The sequence below is a fragment of the Aulonocara sp. 'chitande type north' Nkhata Bay genome, linkage group LG2 (genome assembly GCF_057382095.1).
Source record: "Aulonocara sp. 'chitande type north' Nkhata Bay isolate Kocher_YH1m ecotype deep benthic linkage group LG2, A_spYH_male_GT1.1, whole genome shotgun sequence".
Taxonomy (NCBI): Eukaryota; Metazoa; Chordata; class Actinopteri; order Cichliformes; family Cichlidae; genus Aulonocara; species Aulonocara sp. 'chitande type north' Nkhata Bay.
In genome coordinates, this window is record NC_141345.1 from 17,041,623 (window position 1) to 17,065,546 (window position 23,924).

The following is a 23,924-nucleotide window of genomic DNA, read 5'->3' on the forward strand; positions in this document are numbered from 1 at the left end:
GATTAAATTCCCAGAGCTTACTCTGACTATCAGCATTACTTCAGGACACATGCACACACACACACACACACACACACTCACGCAAGGGAATCGGGAGTGTTTGGAAAGAAAGCTGGCGTCACTACATTTTCATTCACAGAAAATATCAACATCGACAGTATGCCCACTGCTGATATCTCCACCGCTAGTAATCCCCACCAATCCAATCAATCTCTACGTCCATCATCCATCTTTCTTTCTTCCAGTCTTCCTTTAATTTTTTGAAAAGTCTGTAGTTGACTGTTATTCATCTAAAGTGCAGACAACAGCAACAACAGAGCACTGACAACAGTGTTCTGATACGGTCAAAAAGCGAGCACGAAGATGCACAAAAAAATCTATTTGAATTTTCAGCAGCTTAAATTAGAGTAAATATAACAGTGTGTGGATAAAACCGTTTTGGGCGTATTTATGAAAACATCATCACAGCCAATTTTCAAGAATAAATGTTTTTATGTGCAAGTTGGATTTATTTTATTTGGACGATTATTAGCTAGCACAAAATGCATTTCCACACGGAAAGTTAATAGACCTCTCTGCATTGAATCATATCTGTTATTAATCTCTAGCTGTGCCCAAATTCATGGGCTGCATCCTCCTGAGGACCCGGCCCATGTAGACCGCGAAGGCCGGGTCCTGAGAAGGTCGGGTAGGCCAGAAGTAAACAGCTGGGGAAATTGGACGGTCCAGCCTTCTGATTAGCATCACTGCTGTCTCGGTGGAGTTTAATAGACTCGTCCGTCTGCTCCTTGCTATCTAAAATATAACAGGACACTGGCGTAAATTCTCGACCATCTCACACTTCTGTTTAATCAGTTTTCTGTTTGACGTTTAGTCAGCTTTGTAAAAACCAAGGAGGAACCCACCCGGGGGATTAATAAAGTTTTATTTTATCTAATCTAATCTAATAACTTTAATCTCAGCCAAACTGATTTACTCACGAAAAAAAGACAAACAATAAAAATTTTAGGTTGTCTAAGTGACACATATTACGTTTAACCTGAGTAGCAAAAGACCGCGGTGATCTGAAAATGATGTGCTGGGAGTTGTGCCGTTCTCGGCGGCTTCAGTGACCCTCGAGCTCTCGGCTAGCTATCGAGCTGGTGGGTAACAGACGTCTCCGAAAACGTCAAAGCACTTTTGCAAATATGCAATATCTTGATAAACCGAGCAGATATTTGAAGTTTACACACCCACATTCTCGCCTGAAAATATGTTAAACGTTTATTTTGTGACCCAGAAAGATTAATAAGAGTAATTTTAAAACTTAAAAGTAGCGGCCACCATTGTTGGAAACTGGAGTTTGAATTCTGGGATATGGTGGCCCACGAAGGACACACCCGACCCATCCTTCAAATTTGGGGAAAAGGAGGACGCATTTCTCGGCTGCATTCAGAGGAGTCTACGAATTTGGACAGCCTTCGGTGCGTCGCTGTGACGTAATCGGTCTACAAATGCGGCCTCAGGAGGATGCAGCCCATGAATTTGGACACAGCTTCTGTCTCTCTTCCACAGCATGTCTTTATCCTGTCTTCCTTCTCTCACCCCAACCAATCACAGCAGATGGCCCCGCCCCTCCCTGAGCCTGGTTCTGCCAGAGGTTTCTTCCTGTTAAAAGGGAGTTTTTCATTCCCACTGTTGCCAAAGTGCTTGCTCATAGGGGGTCATATGATTGTTGGGTTTTTCTCTGTATCTATTATTGTACAATCTACTGTACGTTATAGGACGCCTTGAGGCGACTGTTGTTGTGATTTGGAGCTATATAAATAAAATTGCATTGAATTGAATTGAATAGTTGTCACTATAGATTCTTCTGGCAGTTTTTCTTTCCTTTTTATCTTACTTATCCATGTCTTGCTCAAGCCCCATATACACTGAGTGTTTTGTGAAAAAGCAAAAGAAAATTTCAAATTCTCTCTGATCTGAACTTCCTGTGTAAATTATATATACACACTGAAACTCGTTTTTGTGGATATTTCAGCCTCAATGCATTGTGAAAAAAGTGAAGTCAATATCAGGAGATGTCTCGGTCCAGAGCTTAAGAGACTGCAAATTCACACGAGCAAAATTATGTGGCTGGTGTGAATGGCTACAATATTTGGAATTAAATATTTGCACAGATTTTACATGTCTGAAGTTTTTAAGACTGCAGAGCACACGTCATTTTTATTCTTCTCTATACTTTGTAACTCAGATCGATGCCTCTCAGCTTGCTAGTTATAACATTAACTTGCTAAATAACGAAATACTTGAATGCACAGACTCACTCGAGAAAAAAACAAAGGTCTCCCCTGTTGATGTGAATATTGTCTAGCACAGTTTACTTGAGAACATTTTCTATTTAGCAAACAGTGATTCAAAGCTTTTGCATCTAATTCCCCAAAACATCCACAGGTGCCTTGGCAACAGGCCTACTTTAGAGGTGACACATGCTAGCTACAAATGACTCATGAAAAACAAATTTGTTAGAAAAATAACAGTCGAACATGTATCACCTTCAAAGTCAAAGTCAAAGTCAAAGTCAACTTTATTTGTCGATTCTGCCACATGTACAGGACATACGGAGAATAGAAATTGCGTTACTCTTCACTCCCTAGATAAATAGCAAATGAACATTTAAATATATTTAAATATAAAAGTGATTAAAAAATGCAAGTAAAATAATTAAAAAGTAAAAATTTAAATTGATCAGAACTTCTCAATATGACAGAAAACATACTTGGAAAAATTGCATTTGAGCTGTACTTGAAGGAAAGATGGGGGATTGTGACCTCTCGTGCAACCGGCCTGTAAGAAGGAAGGAAGGTGTGAGCCATAAAAGCCTCGGCCAACCCGTATGTGACAGGTAGCTCTGTAGCCCTGCCACATGCTGGGAAATAAATCCTGGATGTGTTAATTACCTCGTCTGACCCGATTCCCTTCGTGTGAATGTCTGGTGTGTGACAGACGGAGACAGCGATCTGTCACGTGGGGGCTGTGTGCTTCTGTGTGCGTGCTCCATACGTGTGTGTTTGTGGTCGTGACAGCTCTGTCAGTTATCTCTCTGCGCTGACAGACAACGTACATGTCAACCAGCAGTGCTAGCTCACACAATGATCACATCTACGTACATTTCTGTCGCTGCATCCCCCCAATCCACTCACACACACCCCTACCTAACCTGTCAATCATTTCATCTGAAATTCCCACTGCTCTAGCTTCCTCTTTGCTCCTCCCTTCTTCCTATCTTACCTTCCTCTCCCCATCCCTCCGCTCTGTCTTTCATCATTCTCTTATTTTTCTTTCCTTTTAAAGAAACTGTCTGTTGCCCTGAAACTGGGTCTTTTTCTCTCCCCTGGGTCTCCAATTTTTTTTTCTCCCTCTCTCTTTCCTCTCATTGCCTCTCTGCTCTTTCTCCCTCCCACTCACATCTTGCTGATAGATGAAATGTTGAAGGCAAGGCCTGGTAGTGGGAAAAAAAGAGGAAAGTCTCTTTTAATTGTGTTGATCACTAATTAGCCAGCCTGTCTCATCTCTCTGCAGTGGATGTGGTAAAACAGGATGCCCTTTCCTGGGTCAGCAGGCCATGGGCTTATGCATAACATGTATTCACAAACACTCTCACACATTACTTTGTGCCTCTGGGATTCCAGTTTGGCTGCCAGCTTGTAGAATTCTCAGTGGGGGCTGGTGACTAAAGAAAGTTCAGGAGGGCAGAGTGAATTGGGAACTGTGCAGTAAAAGATTTTTTTCTAAAAATACATGGTTACGCAACGAAAATGTCCCAAAAACCTGAGGTTCACCGCCGCCCCCTTTGCTCCCCACAGACCAAACCCCTTTGATTCTAATCATTTCTGTCCCTGTTTACAGTCAGCTGTCTCCTTTTTAAATGTTTTCATACTTTAAATCACACGAATCCAGCAATCGTACGTTCTGTGGGAACGTTTGAAGATTAAAAGCTGATTTGATTGGGAGCCATCCAAAGATGCCGTAGCAGGAAATAAATGTATCCGTCCTTTCAAGTGCTTCAGTGGGTATAGCGTGTCGTAAACACTGCCTGGATTAGGAGCACAATCCCCACTGGGCTCACCTGTGTTAAAAATGAATGCACTCATGAATGAAACTAGCCAGCTAAAAGCATATGTTACATCACAGCATTAAACTCACTGGAAATAGAAATCTGAAAAAAAGGGTTGATACTGAGGAGGAAGCAGACTATTTATTGCTCATGCCTTCATTATTTGTGAGTGTCTGTGTGTGTGTGTTACGCCTTATGCCTGTATATAATGATCGTCACTCAGAATTTCATTTAATTGTATTATTTATTGTTGTTGACTCAGTCGTCCCTAAAGCTTTTCACAAAGATGACACAGGCTGTACAAAGGAGGAGTTAAATGTTTTTGGAAATACTGTTTGATTTCTTTGAAAGTATTAAGCTGGAGGCGGCCGGAGGTAATTGGATTAGCATTGCATCAGATGGACAGTCGGGGGAACATTTAGCTCTGTCCAAAGTTGGCAAATGTATCTTCCAGCACCTAATTATGTCTTTATTTTATCTATTTAAAAAAACAACGCGTAGTTTTAGGGTGACATAATTTCTTAGTGAGCATTCATGTAGAGTAACATGTCCAGCAGGGGTTTGGCTAAGGGTGGGTGGATGGAGTGGCTGAATCGTTTTTTTTTTTATTGGAAAAACAGGCCTGTCCTCCTCAAAGCATCATTGTAATTATCACTGACATGCAGTATGAACATATAAGCAAAGCAACAAACTGCGCGCACCATCTTCCCTCACTGCTTTACTTTGGAAACTTAGACAAAAACATGATAATCATTTGCTTCACGTTGTCACAAAGCAGCCATGAATCCTAATGAATTTTAAACCACTTTTAGATATGATTTATTTTTCTAATAGATTTGTCTGATTTTCCCTGAACCATCTCTGACTGCCCCTCCAGTGCCATCCAGTTAATGTTACGTTAGTCTAACTTTCCTATATAGTCACGCTTGTTTAGAATATATATAATGTAAGTGTAGGTAGGCAAGCAGGTTGTAGGATTCCCTCCTAGCCCCACACTACTGGAGTTTGTAGTGTAGTTCTTTCAGATTTCAAAGTTTTGCAGTAAATATGTAGATATATAAATATGGACTTAAAAGAAGAGAAAGAATTGCTGTGCTAGACCTGCCACACAACAGTTCTGGCATATATAACCTTGGCTGATCAGATGTTTTCCTTTTGAACCAAACGGTGCAGGTGAGTCAGGTTTGTTAGATTTTAGAGTTTGCAAAGCGACCCAAAGACTCCTGGAATTCATTCAGAAGTTAAGTAAAAATAACAATTTAAACCCCGTGAGCTGCTCAAAGAGGCAACGAACACACTCCTCAGTTTTAAAACTGCCAGTACAAACATTTCATCCACAACTGCTACGTGTTCATAGTTAGGTAAATCATAAACTGCGTTTCCCATGTCGACGTGGGAAACTGTTTTGAAAACCTTTTTCTTACAATTCTGAATGTTACATTTTTACTCTTACCTCAAGACTCATGTCAGGGTTTAGGTTTTTTATTTTCCTCCTCGTTTATCTGGAACTTGAGTCATTTTCACACGATATAATCACATGACTTAGCCTGCTATTTTCCTTTACCAGCTTCCCCGCTAGTCTGTTCAAAACAAAGAATTTCAGCCAATGCTCTTTGCAGCTCCAAATACTACTTGTAAGCAATACTCATTAAAAACCACTGTGGCAGGCCATGTGTCGCCTCAGAGGGGGGATGCTAACTAGCTTTTCTCTTTGTGCCTTTCCAGTCATCTGGAGTCAGAGCGCAGCGCTCTGAAGAGGAGAGAGTGGGAGAGGAGGAACCAGGAGGTCCAACAGGATGAGGACTTGTTCTCTACTGGATTCAACTTGTTTGGAGAACCCTATAAAGTAAGGTTAACTGATGGTTAACAAGCAGATAATTACTCATTTATGCTTTTTGGGATGTTATTTTAACCATTTTAGAATCACACACAAAGCTCAACAGCTTGGTTGACTGTTGAATTTTTCTCTGTATTGTTGGGTGACAGGGTGTTGGGAAGTCTGGTCACAGAGAAACACAGAAAACAGTGTCTGTATTTAAGGTCATTTCTGTTGTTAAACACAGTTTTTCATGTTAAATGAGAGAAATTTCAGGGGGTTTTATGCAAGTAACACTTTTCCATAGGAAGTGTATTTAAAGATAAGATAACCTTTATTAGTCCCACACATGTGAAATTTGTTTTGTTACAGCAGAAAGTGGAGAGTGCAACGTTACAGTAGCAAAAATTAAGAAAAAACCCTGGAATAGAATAAAATAATAAGTATCAGATACTGTAAACAAAGGAATAGAATAAAATACTATATACAACATAATAAAATGCAATGTTGTCAGAAAACGATAAGTGCACTTGTGTGTGTTTGGTCAGCTGCAAAGTCGTTGTTGTGAAGTCTGACAGCAGCAGGAAGGAAAGATACGGTGGCCCTGAGAGGCCAAACAGACTGCAACTTAAGAAAACACCAGGAATAAGAAAAATGCTGGAAAAGCACACAAAGCACAACGGAAATAGGGAAAACAGAAATAGGAAAAAACTGATTTGCAAAAGCACAAGTGTTTCTGGGGAGACAATAACCCGACGGACCAGTTGCAGGAACCAAAACCTGCCAGGTAAGTGTGTTTTAATCTCATGATTCATATAATACTGATGACAGATTTAGGCTAATAGTTAGGCTAACACACTTACCTCTCTTTCCTCACAAAACTCATAGATCCTCCACTTATTCCACGTGTCTCCCAGCGTAATTCTTAGCATATTGGTTCCTGCAACTGGTCCGTCGCGTTATTGTCTCCCCAGAAACACTTGTGCTTTTGGAAATCTGTTTTTTCCTATTTCTGTTTTCGTTCTTCCTATTCCCGTTGTGTTTTGCGTGATTTTGTAGCGTTCTCTGTACAGGTGTTGCTAAATGAGACATTAGCATGGCTCCTGCAGTAGCTAGGCACGTGTGAGCTCCAGCTCTGCCTGTCACTTATTCTAAAGTGTGAAAAAAATGTGAGAAAACATTAACACTGGCTGTGGCTGAGCTGAGACTTTGCGCCGAGTGCTCCCTCATTGCTGTTCCGGAGACAGTTTTAATACTTCGCTGTTAAGTTTTTGATTGATCTCCATGGAAGGAGAAGTGGATGTACTGGACACCAGAAATTCATTTGGGCATGGAGTGAATTTATGACATCTTAATCATGAGGACGGGCGACTCCCCTCTACAGCAGCAGCACTGCTCTGTGATTTAGCGTCATATGAAACAATCAGTTGAAAGGAATTGATACGGCTAATCAGCAATTATCCAAAGATGTTTTGTACCATTCATTTTTAGTATAACCACGCTCTTCTCCAGTGGAATGAAGTTTAATGCCCTTGTGTTTAAGGTCTTGATCTTCTGAGGCGCTTCAGAGATTTTTGGGGGTTTTTTAGCAGAAAGTGAAGCAGCCACGCATGAAGTCCACGGCCACTCGAATGCCCCTGTGTATAAAATTGATTTTGGTTTGTTAACTCTCATTTGCTACCACCAAGCACTTCAACACTTGGTTATGCTGCGAAGTGTATCGACCTTGGGACAGACTGGCTTTGAATCCTGACAGAACGTGTTTAAGCGCTGCTGCGTCTGAACTCAGAGGACACAAGGTCTTCTCACTAAGACGCCGCTCGCGGTTCGGGGCCAGTGCAAAGCAAATGAGAGGTTGTTCTGATAATGAATCCAATCTTAACTGTCTTCACACTCCAACTAATTGTTTCCAGCTAATTAATGGTGCTGAGGTGAGGTCAAGATTCATGTGTGGGGAGAGTACAAAGATCAGTGCGGGCTGGTCTGTGGGAAGGAAGGCGGAAATTTTAGACACCGCCTTGCTGTCTGCAATAAGTAGTTAAAAGTGTCGTGATTTGATTAATTTAATCAGTACATTTGCTTGCTCTGCTTCCTGCTTGTATTTTTGCAGGTACTTTTAATTTTGCGGCCTGTTAAAAGGAAGCCTGTTTAATCTGAAATGTTTTTGTTTTAGATTTGGTAGATTTAAACTGTAGAAGAAGAGTGTAAGTCAGAACAGTAATCCGGTGGTTCAGTCTGACGTCACTAGCCGTGTCTGGGCCTAAACTCCGCTGCAGGTCCATATATCAAACGATCACTATGGCATTACTGAGAGTTGAAAAACTGTCTAAAGTCTTTCATCTTTAATAAAATGATCAGCGTTCTGCTCTACCAGGTGTAACAATTGAGTTTAACATCCAGGCATCCATGAAAACGGAATTTATGACATTTAACGAAGTTAGAAGTTAGCAGGAAGTTAGCTCGCTAGCTTCCATCTAAATACAATATAGCATGTCCTGACTGCGGGGTTTTGGAAACAAATTAAAACGTACAGCTCTGTTATCACTTCCAACATAAATGAAGACAGAAAACTAAACAGCAGTGACATTTGTAGCGTTACTGAAGTTGGGCTAGCTGGTATATAATGATGTGCTACGTGACCGCTAGCGACACAGCTATGTTAGCATAATATAAACAAGCTAACTTTTTTTCCACTCGATAAAAGTTAACGTGAGTGTTCTCGGTGGTCAGGAACAAATGTAATCGCATGGCAGGATGCTGTAAAAGGACCAAACTTCAGCCAGGAGAACAACTGAGATAATCCATCCACAATACGAGGTTAGTCATTCATATACTGCTGCATGGGCTGGGCTGTAGTTACATCCTAAGGTTTTAAAAACAGCTTAAATAAATGATTAGCGGTAATAAAAGCCGAGGGAGGTCAGCAGTGATCACTGACTGTTTTAGGAGCTTTTTGAGATCAAATAGAAGAAAATACAAAACATTAAACATGTTAACAACACAAAAGCCATATTAAACGCAGACTACTTTTGGCCCGGAAGTAGGATTCGTCACGTCATCACTTAATGACCGGATACCATACATTTCATCAGCTATATATAGTTCTTCACTTTAAAGGTCCCACAAGAATATGGCTTTGAATTTTCAGTGCAAAATACTGCACAGATATCCCTGGATTTGACTCTTTTCCAAGATGTCTTGGTGTCTGTAGCTTTTCTTTCTTTCTTTTTTTATCTGTAGCTTTAAGCTAAATATGCAGCTTCTGCCTGTGGCCCTCTCCAGAACAGTGTCATTGTTGGCACTCTGTTCAGTGAGTGGCTGAGGCACAGCACATTCACTGCATGGTAGCTGACATAGATATGAATGAGACGTTCTTTCACTCCTAAACGGGCATTCACACTGTAAGCGACAAGCATCAATCAGAGACCACAGAAAGTCAATGAAACTGCAACTGACAATAGGTGACGGAGCGGGTGGGTTGTGAGTTAAACTTTTCTCAATTTCAAGCTAAAGAGATGACCAATGCGAGCAAAGGATACTGTTGATTAACAAATCAGGTTAGGCTACCTAAGCAAATTCAGCCTGTAAGGTCTGCTAGTGACCAACCTTCATCTTCATGCTCGAGCATAGAAAAACTCTTAAAATTCAATTTTTAAGTATTAAAGTTCTTATAAATATTGTTTTTCTATAAATATTTCTCATGGTCCAGGGTCATTTGAGTTTTCTTGTATTTTAATATTATTTTGTATTATTTAGGCTTAAGTTCATTGAGTTAGCCTTGAGGTTATTCTATATTGCCTAGGTTCCCCTGTTATAGCTCATTGTTTATTAAATTCCCCTTGTGTCTCATTCCATGTCTTCCCCATCTGTCATGTGTGTTCTCCCCAGCCCGTCATGTCCTCTGTATTTGTTTCTTAGTTATGCCCGTGTCCCATCTCCTGTTTCTATTTTCCCTGATGTTATGTTAAGCATGTGTGTCTTAGGTCTGCGTCTCTCTGCTGAAGTTGAAAATGGCTTTCCCACAGTTTGCTACTTTTTTCTTCTGATTTATTTAACACACAAACATTTCATTTTTTCAATGCTGGCTTTACTTCATACTGGCTTAACCAGCGCAACCTTGCTGCACTTCATCTGTGTGAATGTGCTGAACTGCAGCCTATAGATCAGTATCATCACTTTATGATCATCATGTATACAATTTGTAGAACTTTAGTAATTCCAGGCTCCACTCGCCTTCATTTTTGCTTTTTTTTTGTCCACCACCAGTCTCTTTTTTCTCTCTGTACCTGCGTATCTCCCGTTTGTCCATCACTCTGCCTCTGTCTTTTCTCTCTCCCTCTCTCCAGTATTCATTCTCTCTGTCAGCTATTAGCTAATCCCTCTTCTAATCCTGTTAAAGAGTGTTATGCCGTTAGCAGCTATTTGGGATGATCTATTCATACACACACACACACATTCATACGCACATAGGTATTCATCCTCTCCTTCTCCTCTGTTTTCCATTTTGCCTCTCTGTAAATGTGTTTTCTGTTCCTCTTCAGCCACCAGATCTTTTATTCATGAGCCCGAGATGGAGAAGAGATGGGCTAATTTATTCACAGCTAACTTCACGGTGTGTAGTGTTTGCGTGCCAGTGTGTGAGTGTGCGCACACAGAAATTACATCTGTTCAGATTATTTGAATGCAATTCTGTCCTTTTTTGCGTTAATCTTTTGTAAATAAGGCTTGATTCTTTGCCCTGTTTAATTTCGGTATTTCCATGGTTTTCCTGCTTTGTTAGAGTCTAAAACTGAAGGATACAGTGAAGTGACGAAGAGATGAATGGTCCTTCCACTCGCATAGGTTCGAGTTGACGTTTTTTGTGACACACACAATCATAAGAATCAGTTCTATTAACCTCTATATTAGTGTAACCAGAGATGTTCAGTAAAGATGGTTGGGTGCTGGTTATTCATTGGTCCTGTGTAGAGCTGTAGGAGTGTACCATGTGTGACACCAGGGGACAGTGTTAAAATATGTGCAACCACCATAAATGAGCTACTCTTGTTGCTGGTTAGCTTAGACTTTAAAGATGCTTAAATGTGCTCGCTTAGAGCCTGTGTTATCTGGAAAGATGGAAGTCACGTTTTTTCTTTTTCCTTTTCTGCCAATAGCTTTTCAACGAATGAGCATTTTACCTACCCACGGAGCACCATCCCCACTGGGCTACACATTGTTGGTATTTTGGTGAACTGCCAGTACAGCACATATAATTACTTCTGATCCAAGCTGTCCAATCAGGACATTTGGCTGAATCTGAGCAGAGTATAGCTCTGGCAGACATACATGCCCATGACAAAACGTGGTCTCCACTGTGTTTGACACATGATGTGGGGCGCTTTCAGATTGTGAAGCGTTCCTTTCCTTCCCCATACTTTTTTTGTCCCATCATTAAGCTACAAGTTAGCATCAGTTTCATCTTTCCAAAGACTATTTTCAGAAATTGCTTTAAATGTATTTTTCACAAAAGTATAATCTGGTCTTGAGTGTTGCACCAACAGTTTGCACCTTGTTGTAAACTGTCTGTCTTTCCATTTATGACGGTGTGTCTACATTGTTGCCTTTGACAGTGATAAACCTACCTCTTTGAGGCTGTTCCTGGATATATTTGGTAAAGTTATCTTCTGTGGTCCTTAGTGCCTTTTGATGATGCTGACCTTCTTCATTTTCCAGAAGCCCAGCGTGATTTGGCTCCTCTTAGAGTTTGTTGGATGATCGGATTTTTAAGCCACTTTTGAGCTTCTCAAAAAAGTATAAAAATATCTATAATTCCTAAACAGCCCATGCAATACTTTTGTCAAACCCAAACAGTCTGCATTTCAATCATATATGTACAGTTTGATTTTACAAAAAATGTCATTGTCCAGATAATTATGGACCTCGCTGGGTTTTTACTTTTCCTGTTCTTGTTGTTGGTGATTTTAGTTAGTAATAGTTTAGCCTGATTTTTGTGTAACTGGTCAGAATAAAAAAGGAGAAAGTTGGCTCTGCCTGCTTCATAAACTATTGTCAAACCAGTGATGATTAGAAAAAGGGGGGCACCACAGTATAGCAATTATTATCAAATGGTACTTACACGGCCCTCTATTAGAGCAAATACTGGGGTGGTGTTATACTAATTTGTAATGTTGTGAAGTGGCACACACACTTGCGCACGCATGCGCACAAGCACTTACAATTCCCTCTTCAGCAATAAGACCTCTCCATGGATCATTGCATGTTATTACAGTATTATGTGGTTATTGACTGAAGCTGTTAGCATTGGAAAAACAAAACCACACAACATGTAGCCAAGAGTCTGACATTACTGAGGAGAATAAAGGATATAAGGAAACCTCACACGGATTATATATATATATATATATATATATATATATATATATATATATATATATATATATATATATATATATATATATATATACATACATAATTATATATTTGTTTTGCACTCCAATACTGGTACTATGACCTTTACCTTACATATTCATTATTCACAAATTCATTAAGCTCTTCAAATAAAGCAGTTTCACCTTGGCTCAAAAATTAGAATAAGGTTGTTTTCAACCTCACATTTATTTGACACTACCTTTTAATGTTAGCACAGGGCTGATTAGACGAGTGCAGGCTGTCAACTACCTGAGAAAATTTGTTGAGCAAACCTCAACACTGTTGTACAATAAAATTACAGGGCCACACTCGACATTGATCTCATTCAGTGTTTCCATTGTTCATCATTCATCTGCAGCTCATGATGAAATGTCACACGTAAATTATAGGCTGGAGATCTTGCATAATTCAGACTTGATTCATGATTAATATTTGCTACACAATTTGTAACTCTGGTAGAAAAAGGAAATGTCAATGGATAGGATAAAAATCTACTGGCCTTCACTTTTTCCCTGCTCCTCTTTCCTGACGTTTTGCAAGAATCCGGTTCCTAAAATAGAAGCGCTGAAACCGCTGCTGATTACCCGTGTCCTTTTTAAAATGCCAGATGATCAAATCGTGCAGTTTGATCATTAAAGAATCTGTCAATGACTGAAACCAAAGGTACTGCTGAGCTATTCTGAGGAACATCTCCATGTTACCAGGTAGAAGCTAAAGAGCTTTACCTTCATATATCAGTAAAACGTGCACTGTCCTCCAAGCCATTAATGCCTGAGAATCTGGGGTCAGGCTAATAATGATTCCTGCCCCATTAATTTTACTACTCCAGCCTGGACTGGACCCTCTTATGGGTGGCATGTATTTAATTAATCATCTCATCCTGATGTCTGGTCAGTGGTCACCCTATCTATCTCTCACTGTTCTTTTCCAGATGAGTAAAGAGGGCTTTTCATCAAACCTGTAAAAAAGGAAGAATGGAAGGCTTAATTAATACTCTTCTGTATCTCCCTTCCCCCTTGTCTTTTTTGTCTTCCTTCTCTCCTCTCAGACTAATAAAGGTGATGCATTGGCCAATCGTGTCCAAAACACGCTGGGCTCGTATGAAGAAATGAAAGATCTGTTAACCAGCCATTCCAACCAGAGCCACTTGGTGGGAATCCCCAAAGGAACAACAGCGAACAGCAACCTGCAGCAAGCCCCGACCACGTCAGCGACAGAGAGACCCGCCATAGAGCCATCCCAGCTTTTTAACGAAGCCCTGAGAGGAGGAGCAGGTGGAGGAGGAGGAGGTGGAGGAGGAGGAGCAGAGACAGGTGGGGACAAGAAGACAGGGAATACACCCTCTTCCTCTACAGCTTCAATGCAACCACCCCCTTCAACCACATCCTCATCAACAGCAATCCCACATCAGAACTCCAAAAAGTCCCGGAGCTCCATGGACTGGTCAAGGGGAGGCCACGGACAGAGCACCCAGGGGACAGGCCTTGTTGTGGGGTTAGGACAGAATGGGCAGGGGCAGGTGACAGCAGGAGCTACCACCAGCAGAGGTAAAATGTCTTTGTTGGATGAGCAGCAAAGACATGACGAGCTGTTCAGCTCACTCAAAGATGAACTTGGTCTAAAAGAAGATTCAAGCCCTTCTTCTTCCTCATCATCTTCCTCTTCCTCTTCTTCTAGAAGGCACTCATCCCACCCAGCCAAAACCCACCCACTCGCCGGTAAGTCGGCAAGAAAAAAAATCTGTAAAAGAAGACGTTTGGTTGTTTAACTTTCACATCTGTACTCTAAGAAAAATATCATGTAGACAGGCTAGCATGTCTACATGATATCATGCGTAGCAGGGTTTCTGGCAGTGATGGTGATAAGTATCCACCTGCTATAATGCTAGATGCTCAGTTAGTGCAAATTATACACAAGTCAAAGTTAGTTGATAAAAGGAGCGCAGGAATGCACATTTATAAAAATTGATGTCAGCTGCTTAAACTGACTTTTGATGGACCGTCTGCGAAATCCCTGCCTCGCTCTCTCTGCACTATAGTCAACGTATTTATTTAACATATTTATGTTTCTGTAGCAGCTCGTTCCCGTTCGGAGGAAAACACTCACCTTAATATGCGCTTGTGCTGAATGGGCAGCTGCAAAGGGTCACGGCCGCTTCACATTGCATCCAAAGTAGTTTAGGAGTATTGGTGCCATCACGTACATGCAAATGGCAACATTTACTTGATTCTTTAGTCTCTTTTTTAGCTTATTTACATTTGTTTCAAGCTGTGATTTTACATGCAAAAATGGCTAATAGGTAGGCTAATAAGATGCACGAGCTAATATTAGAGTTTTTTTTTTTTTAAATGGTTCGTTAACTTAGGCCCAGCAGGCCAATGGGTTTGTATTATTTGGTAAAAGTAGTGCTGAGAATTGTTAAAACACTTTGTTCAAATTCAGCCTAGTTGTCTCGCCCCCACTACAACCTTTATGCTAACCTCAGCTAATACAATCCTAGGTTTAGCTTCATCTTTGGCTTAAATAGGAAAGTGGGATCACACCTCACCTACCTCTCAGAAAGTCCTTAATTCCAAGTGTCATCTGGCAAAAAGTCTCTTTATCTGTTTCTTTGTTATTTGCTTGAGCCATGAGCACAGATGAATCATTTGAATGAATAATTTCAGCAACAAACACACTCGGTCACCTTTTTGGGGAATTCATGAAAATTGACATCTGCATTCTATGATAACCACATCTTGCATTTGATTTCAGAAGCACGTTGAACACATCATTTGCTTTGATTGTGATTGGTTACATCCATCTGGGAGAGGTTCAGCATTTCAACCTTCATTAAGTTTTGCCAGCAGAAAGTTAAGCAACGCTGTGTTATAACAGGTGTTTCTTTGGTTAGTCTTGACTTTTGATTGTTGTGTTCTTTTTTTTTTTTTTACAGATGGTGGCAACTTTCGATCTACTGCCATGGATGGTGGCCACTTTAAGTCTTCCACTAATGCAGAAAATGGTGGATATTTTAAATCCTCCCCATTTGAAAGTGAGACAGGCTCCCACCTCTGTACATCGTCCTCCCCGTTGGCTTCCACATCAGTTCTGACAACACCCACTCCAGGTCTAACCACGCCCACATCTGGATTGACCACGCCTACATTCCCACCTGGTAACCTATCAGGGAAGCCGATAGCTGTACAGCAGAAGCCTACGGCGTATGTTCGACCAATGGATGGCCAAGACCAGGCGCCTAGTGACTCTCCCCAACTTAAACCCCCTCTAGTGGCCACAGAGGGATTTAACAGCAGTCAGGCTTATGGAGGAAACTCTGGAAATGCGAAGAGTAAACTGCCCAAGCTGAGTCTCAACCACACAGGAGAGGTAAGCGAAGAATTACTGGAACGTGTTTTCCATATCTATATTAAACCAATGTGAAATAAATGGTCTTCACGGAATTAGTCTAAAACAGAAAATAAAATTTCAGTCCTTTAAATTATTCCTGATCATAGTATATAAGCCATCAGTTCACTTTACATAGAACTAGGAAATGTAATTGTGTACATATTCTGCAAATCTGTAGCATTTGGGGCTAGGTTACTTGAGGTTTAACCCATGTTAAGTTGGTTCAGTCCTCACCAGTGTTGGTCAAGTTACTTGAAAAAAGTAATCAGTAACTAATTACTTCCCCAAAAAAAGTAATCCCGTTACTTTACTGATTACTTATTTTCAAAAGTAATTAATTACTTAGTTACTTTTTAAAAACACGATTTACAACCTGAATAGGTGATAAAGCAATAGATCTTTCAGCCCAATTCTACTTTTTACTTCCGGAGCAGGTTATGTTCAAGATAACAAACCAACACAAAAACCAGTTTTGTGGAAAAAAGTGTCAGTATTCCTAATTTCCTCCCTGAAGAGGATCCATGTGAAATGTAGGATCGTATAGCAACTGTTTCCCCGTGTGGTCTTTAAGCAAGTTGAAGGAGTTTAACTGCTGTATAAAATAAACGCTTAGGACACCTAAATATTGCTACATATTAACGTCATATAAAATTATGTTAGCCTCCTTACCAGTTTGAATTTCTTGCCGTTTAACTGCACCTCAAATAAAACAGGTGAAAGGTCTTAGTCACTACAGCACAACCTTAAACGTATCACTGATGCTCTAATAATGGTGTTAAAATTACAGTCAAACGTTATGTTGTCTTAATGACAACAAGATTAATTGAACAACAGTGATTCACAGCAACATGGTGACTATACAGCAGCATTAGAGCCACAGAAGGCAGAGAAAATAAATAAATACGTGTCTGAATGACAGATTCATGCCAAAGAATGGAAACATAGTTTTTTGCAGTCAGTGTCATATTGTTTCACTTTTCAAGGTTAAAATGGAAAGAAATTCCTATTTTTGAACTCAATAACTCATTTTTCTTGACTTACAATTGAATCTCGTAAATTTCCCACTTTAAGCCATAAATGTCCACAGTTTCTGTCTTACATTTGCCGTTTTAATCAAACCTTTTTCTTTTGAAATGATCACTTTAACCTAATACATTTTCTTTTAAATGTGTCAATTTTTTAATGCAAATTTACAATTTTAATCTTGTAAATTTGAAATCAGTAAGTTTGCTAATATTTTTCTCATAAAATTGTCACTTTTTTTCCTCAGAAATTTTCATCTTTAATCTTTGAAATTTGCCCTGTATTTCTGGAAAATGTACAACTTTAATAACCACCTTTGTATAATCACTGTCACGGCGACTGAAGCCAGCAGACCATATCCTGTTTATGCTGAACTTTGTAGCAACTAGAGATGGACCGATCCGATATTACGTATCGGTATCGGTCCGATACTGACCTAAATTACTGGATCGGATATCGGAGAAAAATAAAAAATGTAATCCGATCCATTAAATATCACGAAAGCACCTCACAAAACTTGCAACACGCCGTAACTCGCCTCAGAACATTAGCACGTCGGAGCAGTATGCATCACGTGATAGAGCGGCTGTGGCATGCGGGACCTGTCGGTGGTCTGGATAGCATGTGGAGCTTCGCTAGCAACCCGGCATTTCATCTCCGACAAAGTTATCCCGAGAGAAGTAAAGCAAGTGTGTAAGTCCATCTCTGAATGTTTGTAAAGCATTCCTGCGTTAAGCTTAACAAGCGATATATGGAGCGACTGCCTCTTCTGGCTGCTACTTCAATCATGAAACTGCTTAATGATCAGCTGATTGGCTTTTCTGTCGCGAATCCGTCTCTCTGGTTTGTTTTTGGCCCACTTTGCACCAGAAAGAGGAAACCAGCGGCTGAACAACAGCAACACGTTTAAGCTTGATAATCTGTTGTTAGAATTTATTTAATCTTACTTTCTACTCGAGGATCTTTTTCTACGTAGCTGACGGCTGGTAACTGTGCAGGGGCGGATCTAGCAAAGTTTAGCCAGGGGGGCCGATAGGGCATGAACAGGGAAAAGGGGGCACAAAGACATACTTTTCTTTCTTATTCTCATTTAAAATGTCTAGCTTTTAATAAATAATTATCTGAATCTTACACCCAAAGTTTTAATCTTATGTAAAATGAATAGAAGTCAATTACTGTATATAGTGACTATTAAGTCTAATATATATACCCTAGTAAGCTATAGTACTTTTTCCTTTGGGAAGGTACCATCTGTGCAGTCTGCAATTTTGTTGAAGAAAGATGTTGAATCTATTTAATATTTCTTGAAAAATAATTGATTTCTGTGCATTTTTTTTTCACACTGCATCAAATTAAGGTTGATTACGTTGATTAAGCATCATGAGGTGGAGCGTGAGGGGTGGTTCCCTATTATTTATTTATTTATTTTTGTTGTTGCTGGGAGTTGGAACCCTATTAGTTAGGTTGCTTAATATTTACGCTAAGTACTCTTTAAAATACCAGAATAGGGAGGATGGTGTAGGTTTAAGTTTATTAGATTGATCAGTATTGCTGAACTATGAAATAATTTTTTTTGCATACAGGTATAACAGAATAGCTTTAGTGTAGTTGTTGTTTTAAACTTGAGTATGAACTTATACAAAATGCAGCAAGATATTTAAAAAAATCAGTTTTGTTGATTAAAAAACATTATATCGGATTCATATCGGTATCGGCAGATATCCAAATTTATGATATCGGACATAAAAAAGTGGTATCGTGCCATCTCTAGTAGCAACATACAAAAATTTTAAACTAGTAAATCACATGGATGCAATGCTTTTTAACAAGTTTTCATTTAATCAAGCCAAAGACTAGAAAATATGGTGAAGCAAATCTTCCCTTTGGCTTCACCTGCACAAGTGCCGAGGTAGGTCTCCCTGCAGAATTGGTTTTCCCTTCGTCGGGAACATGCGCTGGACTCTTCAAATCACAGACAAACAGCATCCCACATTCTTGATTTTTAGTTCACAAACACTTGTTGTAATGACTAACTACTCCTGACATTTTGGAGATATTAGCTCTTTATACAGCAAAGTTACAGCGGTATACAAATAACATCAGGCTGATCCTGCCACGATTTGTCTAAATCACAGACAAACAGTATCCCACAGTTGTTTATGTTTTTAAACCCATTTTGCACAGAGAGACATTTTTGAAAAATGTATTGACAGCAATGTTGAACATTATTACACAGGAAAAAACAACTACGTGTAAAATAATTACACCGTGACGCCTCTGCCTTTGTAAATAGAGGGACAGTAACTGCGTGTTTATATGTAAGCCTGTAAATACTGCAGATAGAGACAAAATACTGTTAATCTGACAATCTGCCATTCTGCAATTCATCTCACGTAAACAATAACGTGGCGCACAGCATGACATGAAAAAGGCACATACCTTTGGCGTTGCGTGACGAACTCTGTATTCCTCTCCACACATAAACGCAAAAAAGGAGTTTTTAAAAATCTCCGTTTTCAGTGATTCGAAACGCCGTTTACGTGTGGACGAAACAGCTGCATTTTCAAAATAACCGTGTAGGTGCGGACGTAGCGTAAAAGAGTTAGTAGTTTATTTTCTTACTACCTGTAATTTATTGCAGATTACTTGTATTTGCTTAATTGTTTACTAAATGTTTGAGGTGTGAACTAAACCGCAATGGAGCAAAATATGGGTGTGTGTGGTTGGAGGATGTGTGCGTGCGGGGGGGGATTTTTCTTGTAAAATAAAGGGGGGCCCAGCAAAAATACTTTGGGAACCACTGTATTAGACAAATACTGATGCTAACTGTAAAATAAGTTATCACACTAATGGCTCTATACCGCAGCACTACTTGTCCTGGAGAGTGTATAGTAAAATAGACCCCTCCTAACTTGACACATAAAATTATTCATGAGCATCTGTGTGAGACCGTTAACAGCGACACATACTGTCATTTTGCTTCTGATGTCATGAGCCTGAGTGCGTGTTTGCAATTTTTGATTACATTCCAGTCTCCTGTAATATTTCCTTAAATATTATCTCGGTGAATATTCACACTGGCTAATTGTCCCGACAAAACCAGAATCTCTCGCTCGCTCGCCTTCTCCAAACAGAACCAGGACTTGATGATGATGTGCATGTGTCTCTATGTGTGTGTGTGTGCGTGCGTGTGCGTGCTATGTGAAACTAGTAGTTGACAGGCGAGTAGTCATCCATATCGAGCAAGCCAGCTGTTCCTCTGCTTTGATAGAGCTGGTGTGTGTCTGTGTGTGTGTGTGCGTGTGTGCGTGTGTGTGTCTGTGTGTGTGTGTGTGTGTGTGTGTGTGTGTGTGTGTGTGTGCGTGTGTGTGTGTGTGTGTGTGCAGCGCTGCAAATGAGCCCAAGATGGAGCTTTGAGCATATGGCACAGAGAAGGAGAAAGCAGGGGGAGAGAAGGAGGGAATTAAAATATACTTTCGACACTTTCTTATGGCTGCTGAGAGAGAGCGAGAGAGAGAGAGTACATTCATGGCCATGAGTGTTTCTTTCACTTTGTTTTCTCCCACACATCCATGGATGCTCCGTTATCGCCTGCTTTCTGTTTAGTTTTTTCTTTTTGTTTTTTTTTTGTTTTTCACTCCTCTCATATTTATCCTGACGAGAGTTTATTGGAAGCAGAATGCAAACTCAATACGAACCGAGAGGGGGGAGTGGGGGTGAGGGGTGACACAAGAGGAAAAAAGGGGAGACTGATGATGTGAAGCGCGGGGCGGCGGAGGGAGGGAAGGAGGGTGGGCAGAAAGAGGAAAGAGGGGATAGAGAAAGACAATGACTGACTGATTACAGCACCTTATCATCGCTGTATTTGTTCTGGTTAGATGAGTTATTGGATGCGTTCTGCAGCTTAAACAGCAAAATAGCAGCAAATCAGAGGACTGAACCAAAAAGCAAATGAAAGACTCGAAGAATCCCGCTGCTCGTTTCATGCCAGCAAGCGAGGGGGGGGGAAAGATGTCCGTTTTGGTGCCTTTTGATTGGTGTACGAACCGAAACTTTGGCTACAGTGTAGCAGCAGAATCTTTAATGTGTTTCCAGTGAAAGAGATCCTTAAAGCTGATTTTTCATGGAACAGTTTTCAAATGAGTTCAGGTGTAATGAATGTGTTGGAAATCCTCGATATTAGAGTCATGGCTGTGTTGTTGAGTGTGTGCAATAAACCTTTAAACTGCTTTGGAAGTGTTCTGTTAGCACTATAGAGTTATCGATCAGCGCGCTTTATCTCCAAGTGCGCTCGGACGCGCACGCGTGTGTTTGTGAGCGAGCGAAAGAGAGAGAGCGAGAGTAAGCAGAGAGAGGGAGAGAGAGACAGAGAGAGTGATAACACTATTGATCTGTTCCTAACAGTTACAGTAGGCTTAAATCTACCTCTGGTCGCACACACACATGCTGTTAGTTGTTGTCAGCAGCTCACAGCGAGGCGCTGCATGGTTTCACTTTGGATTGATCCGCTTTGAGATATTGTTACGTTGAGTCATTACTGCTGTAGCCTCATCACATAAACATGCAGCCAAATAACAGCTCAGAGTTCAAGTTACGAAGTTACGATTCACGCGACGTGACAGGTTTTCAAACATACATAGAAAGATTTTTACTAAGCATAAAGACTGCGGGCTACTCTGGTGTCCCGTCTCACATGGAAATAAACTATGACAGAGGAGCCTGCGTTCAAACTGTCACCTGTGTCCATATATGTATATATTAAATATAGCTCTACACATTGGGCTACTTTCACAGGCTGTGAAGCAGTTTGCACAATTACAAGCATACTGTAAGCTCACAACGTGCTCGTTCAGAAATGCTGACACATCACCTGCTGCAGTCCCGAATGTTTGCGTCAGACTCTCTGGAGAGGCAGCTAAATGATACCAAAGACTGCTGCAATGGCGCCGCGTCGAGCCTGCCGGGAGGGGAAAGTTGAGATGGGAAGGGTTGGTGGCTGCGTAGCTGATTGGCTGTGACTGAACTTTTGAGATTGTGTGCTAGTAAACGGCTTTCTGTATGGACGCAGCTTTAATGGGAGACTGGGAGATAAGGAGGGAAATAAGAAGGTAATGGCTGCAAGCCCATTTGCCACCCACTTAGCTGCGCTAAAATTTGATTGAAACTTGTTAAATTTACACAAAAAACAGCTCGATAAACGCAGTAAAGTGATACACAGGGACACCTTTGCAGGGCTAAACACCCTATTTTAAACCACAAGCATCTGGTGGTTCACGCTCCAGTCACACAAAGAAAAACAGTGACTGGAGACAGCAGCACAACCAAAGTGACAAAGTGACTGTGTGCAGTGAACGCGCAGCCATATTTCCTTTGAACTGCTTGCTTCAAAGACGTGGAGCAGGTGTGCGAGCGCTCAGTCGGTTGTCTTCGAAGCAATTTGGTGCCTCAAGATGGCGACAAAACAGCCATCATAAAAGCTGTTTATTTTTATTTGTTTAAACCAACAGATTCTTCTTTGATAACACTAAACAGGAAAATTTATTGCACTGACTTTTCATTTGAAGGCACCTTTAAAACCTTCGTCCTTAATAATTCCCCTGCATGTGCAGTTTCCCGCTGGCTCACTATCCTTAAACAAAAACACTATCGTATTTAGGAAAGAATTGTCTTCTCTCCTCAAAAACCACTCAAGCTGTCACGGCGCTCTTAGTGACATTCAGCTGCTTCCAGTCTGCATTCTTGTTCGGGTAAACAATGTTCAAGTCAAGTGGATACACAAGTGCGTCTGTGAGGCCCTGCAAGCAAGACTGCAAGAAGGTAAACATGGAGGTGACAGGTGACATTTCCAACAGCACTGTGACAACTTTCATTTACATGTAGTTCAAAGTATGGCGCTGATGTAATTTCACACTGATTTGAAGGCCCGCTGTGGTGTTTCCGTGAGGCGCGTGTGGAGGTGCACGCGGCGCCTCGCCGCTAATGTAGCGGTAAATAAGAAGCAGGGTAGACTAAGACCTCCAGTCAGTAATCACTGCGAGGCTAACACCAACCAAATCAATTCGGCTCTCAGAGAATGCATTCATTTATGCCTTTTTGGATGAAAAGATTCTGCCTTTATATAACACAGTGGCTTGATAAAAGGAGCGCGGGAATGCACATTTATAAAATGTCAGCCCGAGAAGCTGCTTAAACTGACTTTTAATGGACCGTCTGCGACATCCCTGCCTCGCTCTCTCTCTGCACTACAGTCAACGTTCTTTATGTTTCTGCAGCAGCTCGTTCCCGATCGGAGGAAAACACTCACCCCAATGTGCTCTCGTGCTGAATGGGCCACAGCAAAGGGTCACGGCCGCATCCAAAGCAGTTGAGGAGTGTGGGTGCCATCGAGTCCACATCGAGATGGGATACTCTGCGTTTAATAACAGAAATTTAATTTTTCAAAATTTTCAAATATCAATCTTCACAGCACAAGTGCAGGGAGTTTATGATTATCCTAAAATTGCTGTCACTCGTGCTTTCACGTATCAAAACTCTTGATAATCTTGAACAAAACGATATTTTTCAGCAAAGTGAAAAGAGTCAAATCATCCCCCGAGAGGTAACCTGGAACATTTAGACGCTGCATTTAGATCCTGCTGGTAACTTATCAAATCTACCACATTATGTAACCCCACAGACATAATTCATGACTGCTCCTAAAATGGGTTCATGTATCACATAGTGAACTTTGAGGTGTTGGCCAAAAAAACGAAAAAGAACTATGACTGTTTGAAAATGTTGACACCATCATTTCGACCCCATAGAGCAGCGGTGGGCAACTCCAGGCCTCGAGGGCCGGTGTCCTGCAGATTTTAGATCTATCCCCGATCCAACACAGCTGATTCAAATGTCTAAATGACCTCCTCAACATGTCCTGAAGTTCTCCAGAGGCCTGGTAACAAACTGATCATGTGATTCAGGTGTTTTGACCCAGGGTGAGATCTAAAACCTGCAGGACACCGGCCCTCGAGGACTGGAGTTTCCCACCCCTGCCATAGAGATTAATGTAAATCCCTGTTTGCCAAAACATACAGGTTACACACATTTAGATACAAAGACGGCTACAGCATGAGCCAGAGAGGCCAGATGGGTGAAATCTGGAGTAGATCAGATGGACTGGACGGGCTGCAG

At 40.8% G+C, this 23,924-nt stretch overlaps 1 protein-coding gene across 2 annotated transcripts in view; it reads left to right on the plus strand.

Annotated features, from left to right (window-relative positions):
- The window catches only part of aff2 (AF4/FMR2 family, member 2), a 223,691-nt gene that overhangs the window by 60,066 nt on the left and 139,701 nt on the right, over nucleotides 1-23,924 (plus strand). Inside the window, exons 2-4 of one of the 2 annotated variants that reach the window (XM_086306075.1) lie at nucleotides 5,822-5,942; nucleotides 13,390-14,059; nucleotides 15,277-15,710. In XM_086306075.1, coding sequence (XP_086162201.1) covers nucleotides 5,822-5,942; nucleotides 13,390-14,059; nucleotides 15,277-15,710 — 1,225 coding nt within the window. Of the gene's footprint in view, nucleotides 1-5,821; nucleotides 5,943-6,630; nucleotides 6,700-13,389; nucleotides 14,060-15,276; nucleotides 15,711-23,924 lie in introns of those variants that run through there. The other variant, XM_086306083.1, reaches the window with a different exon arrangement.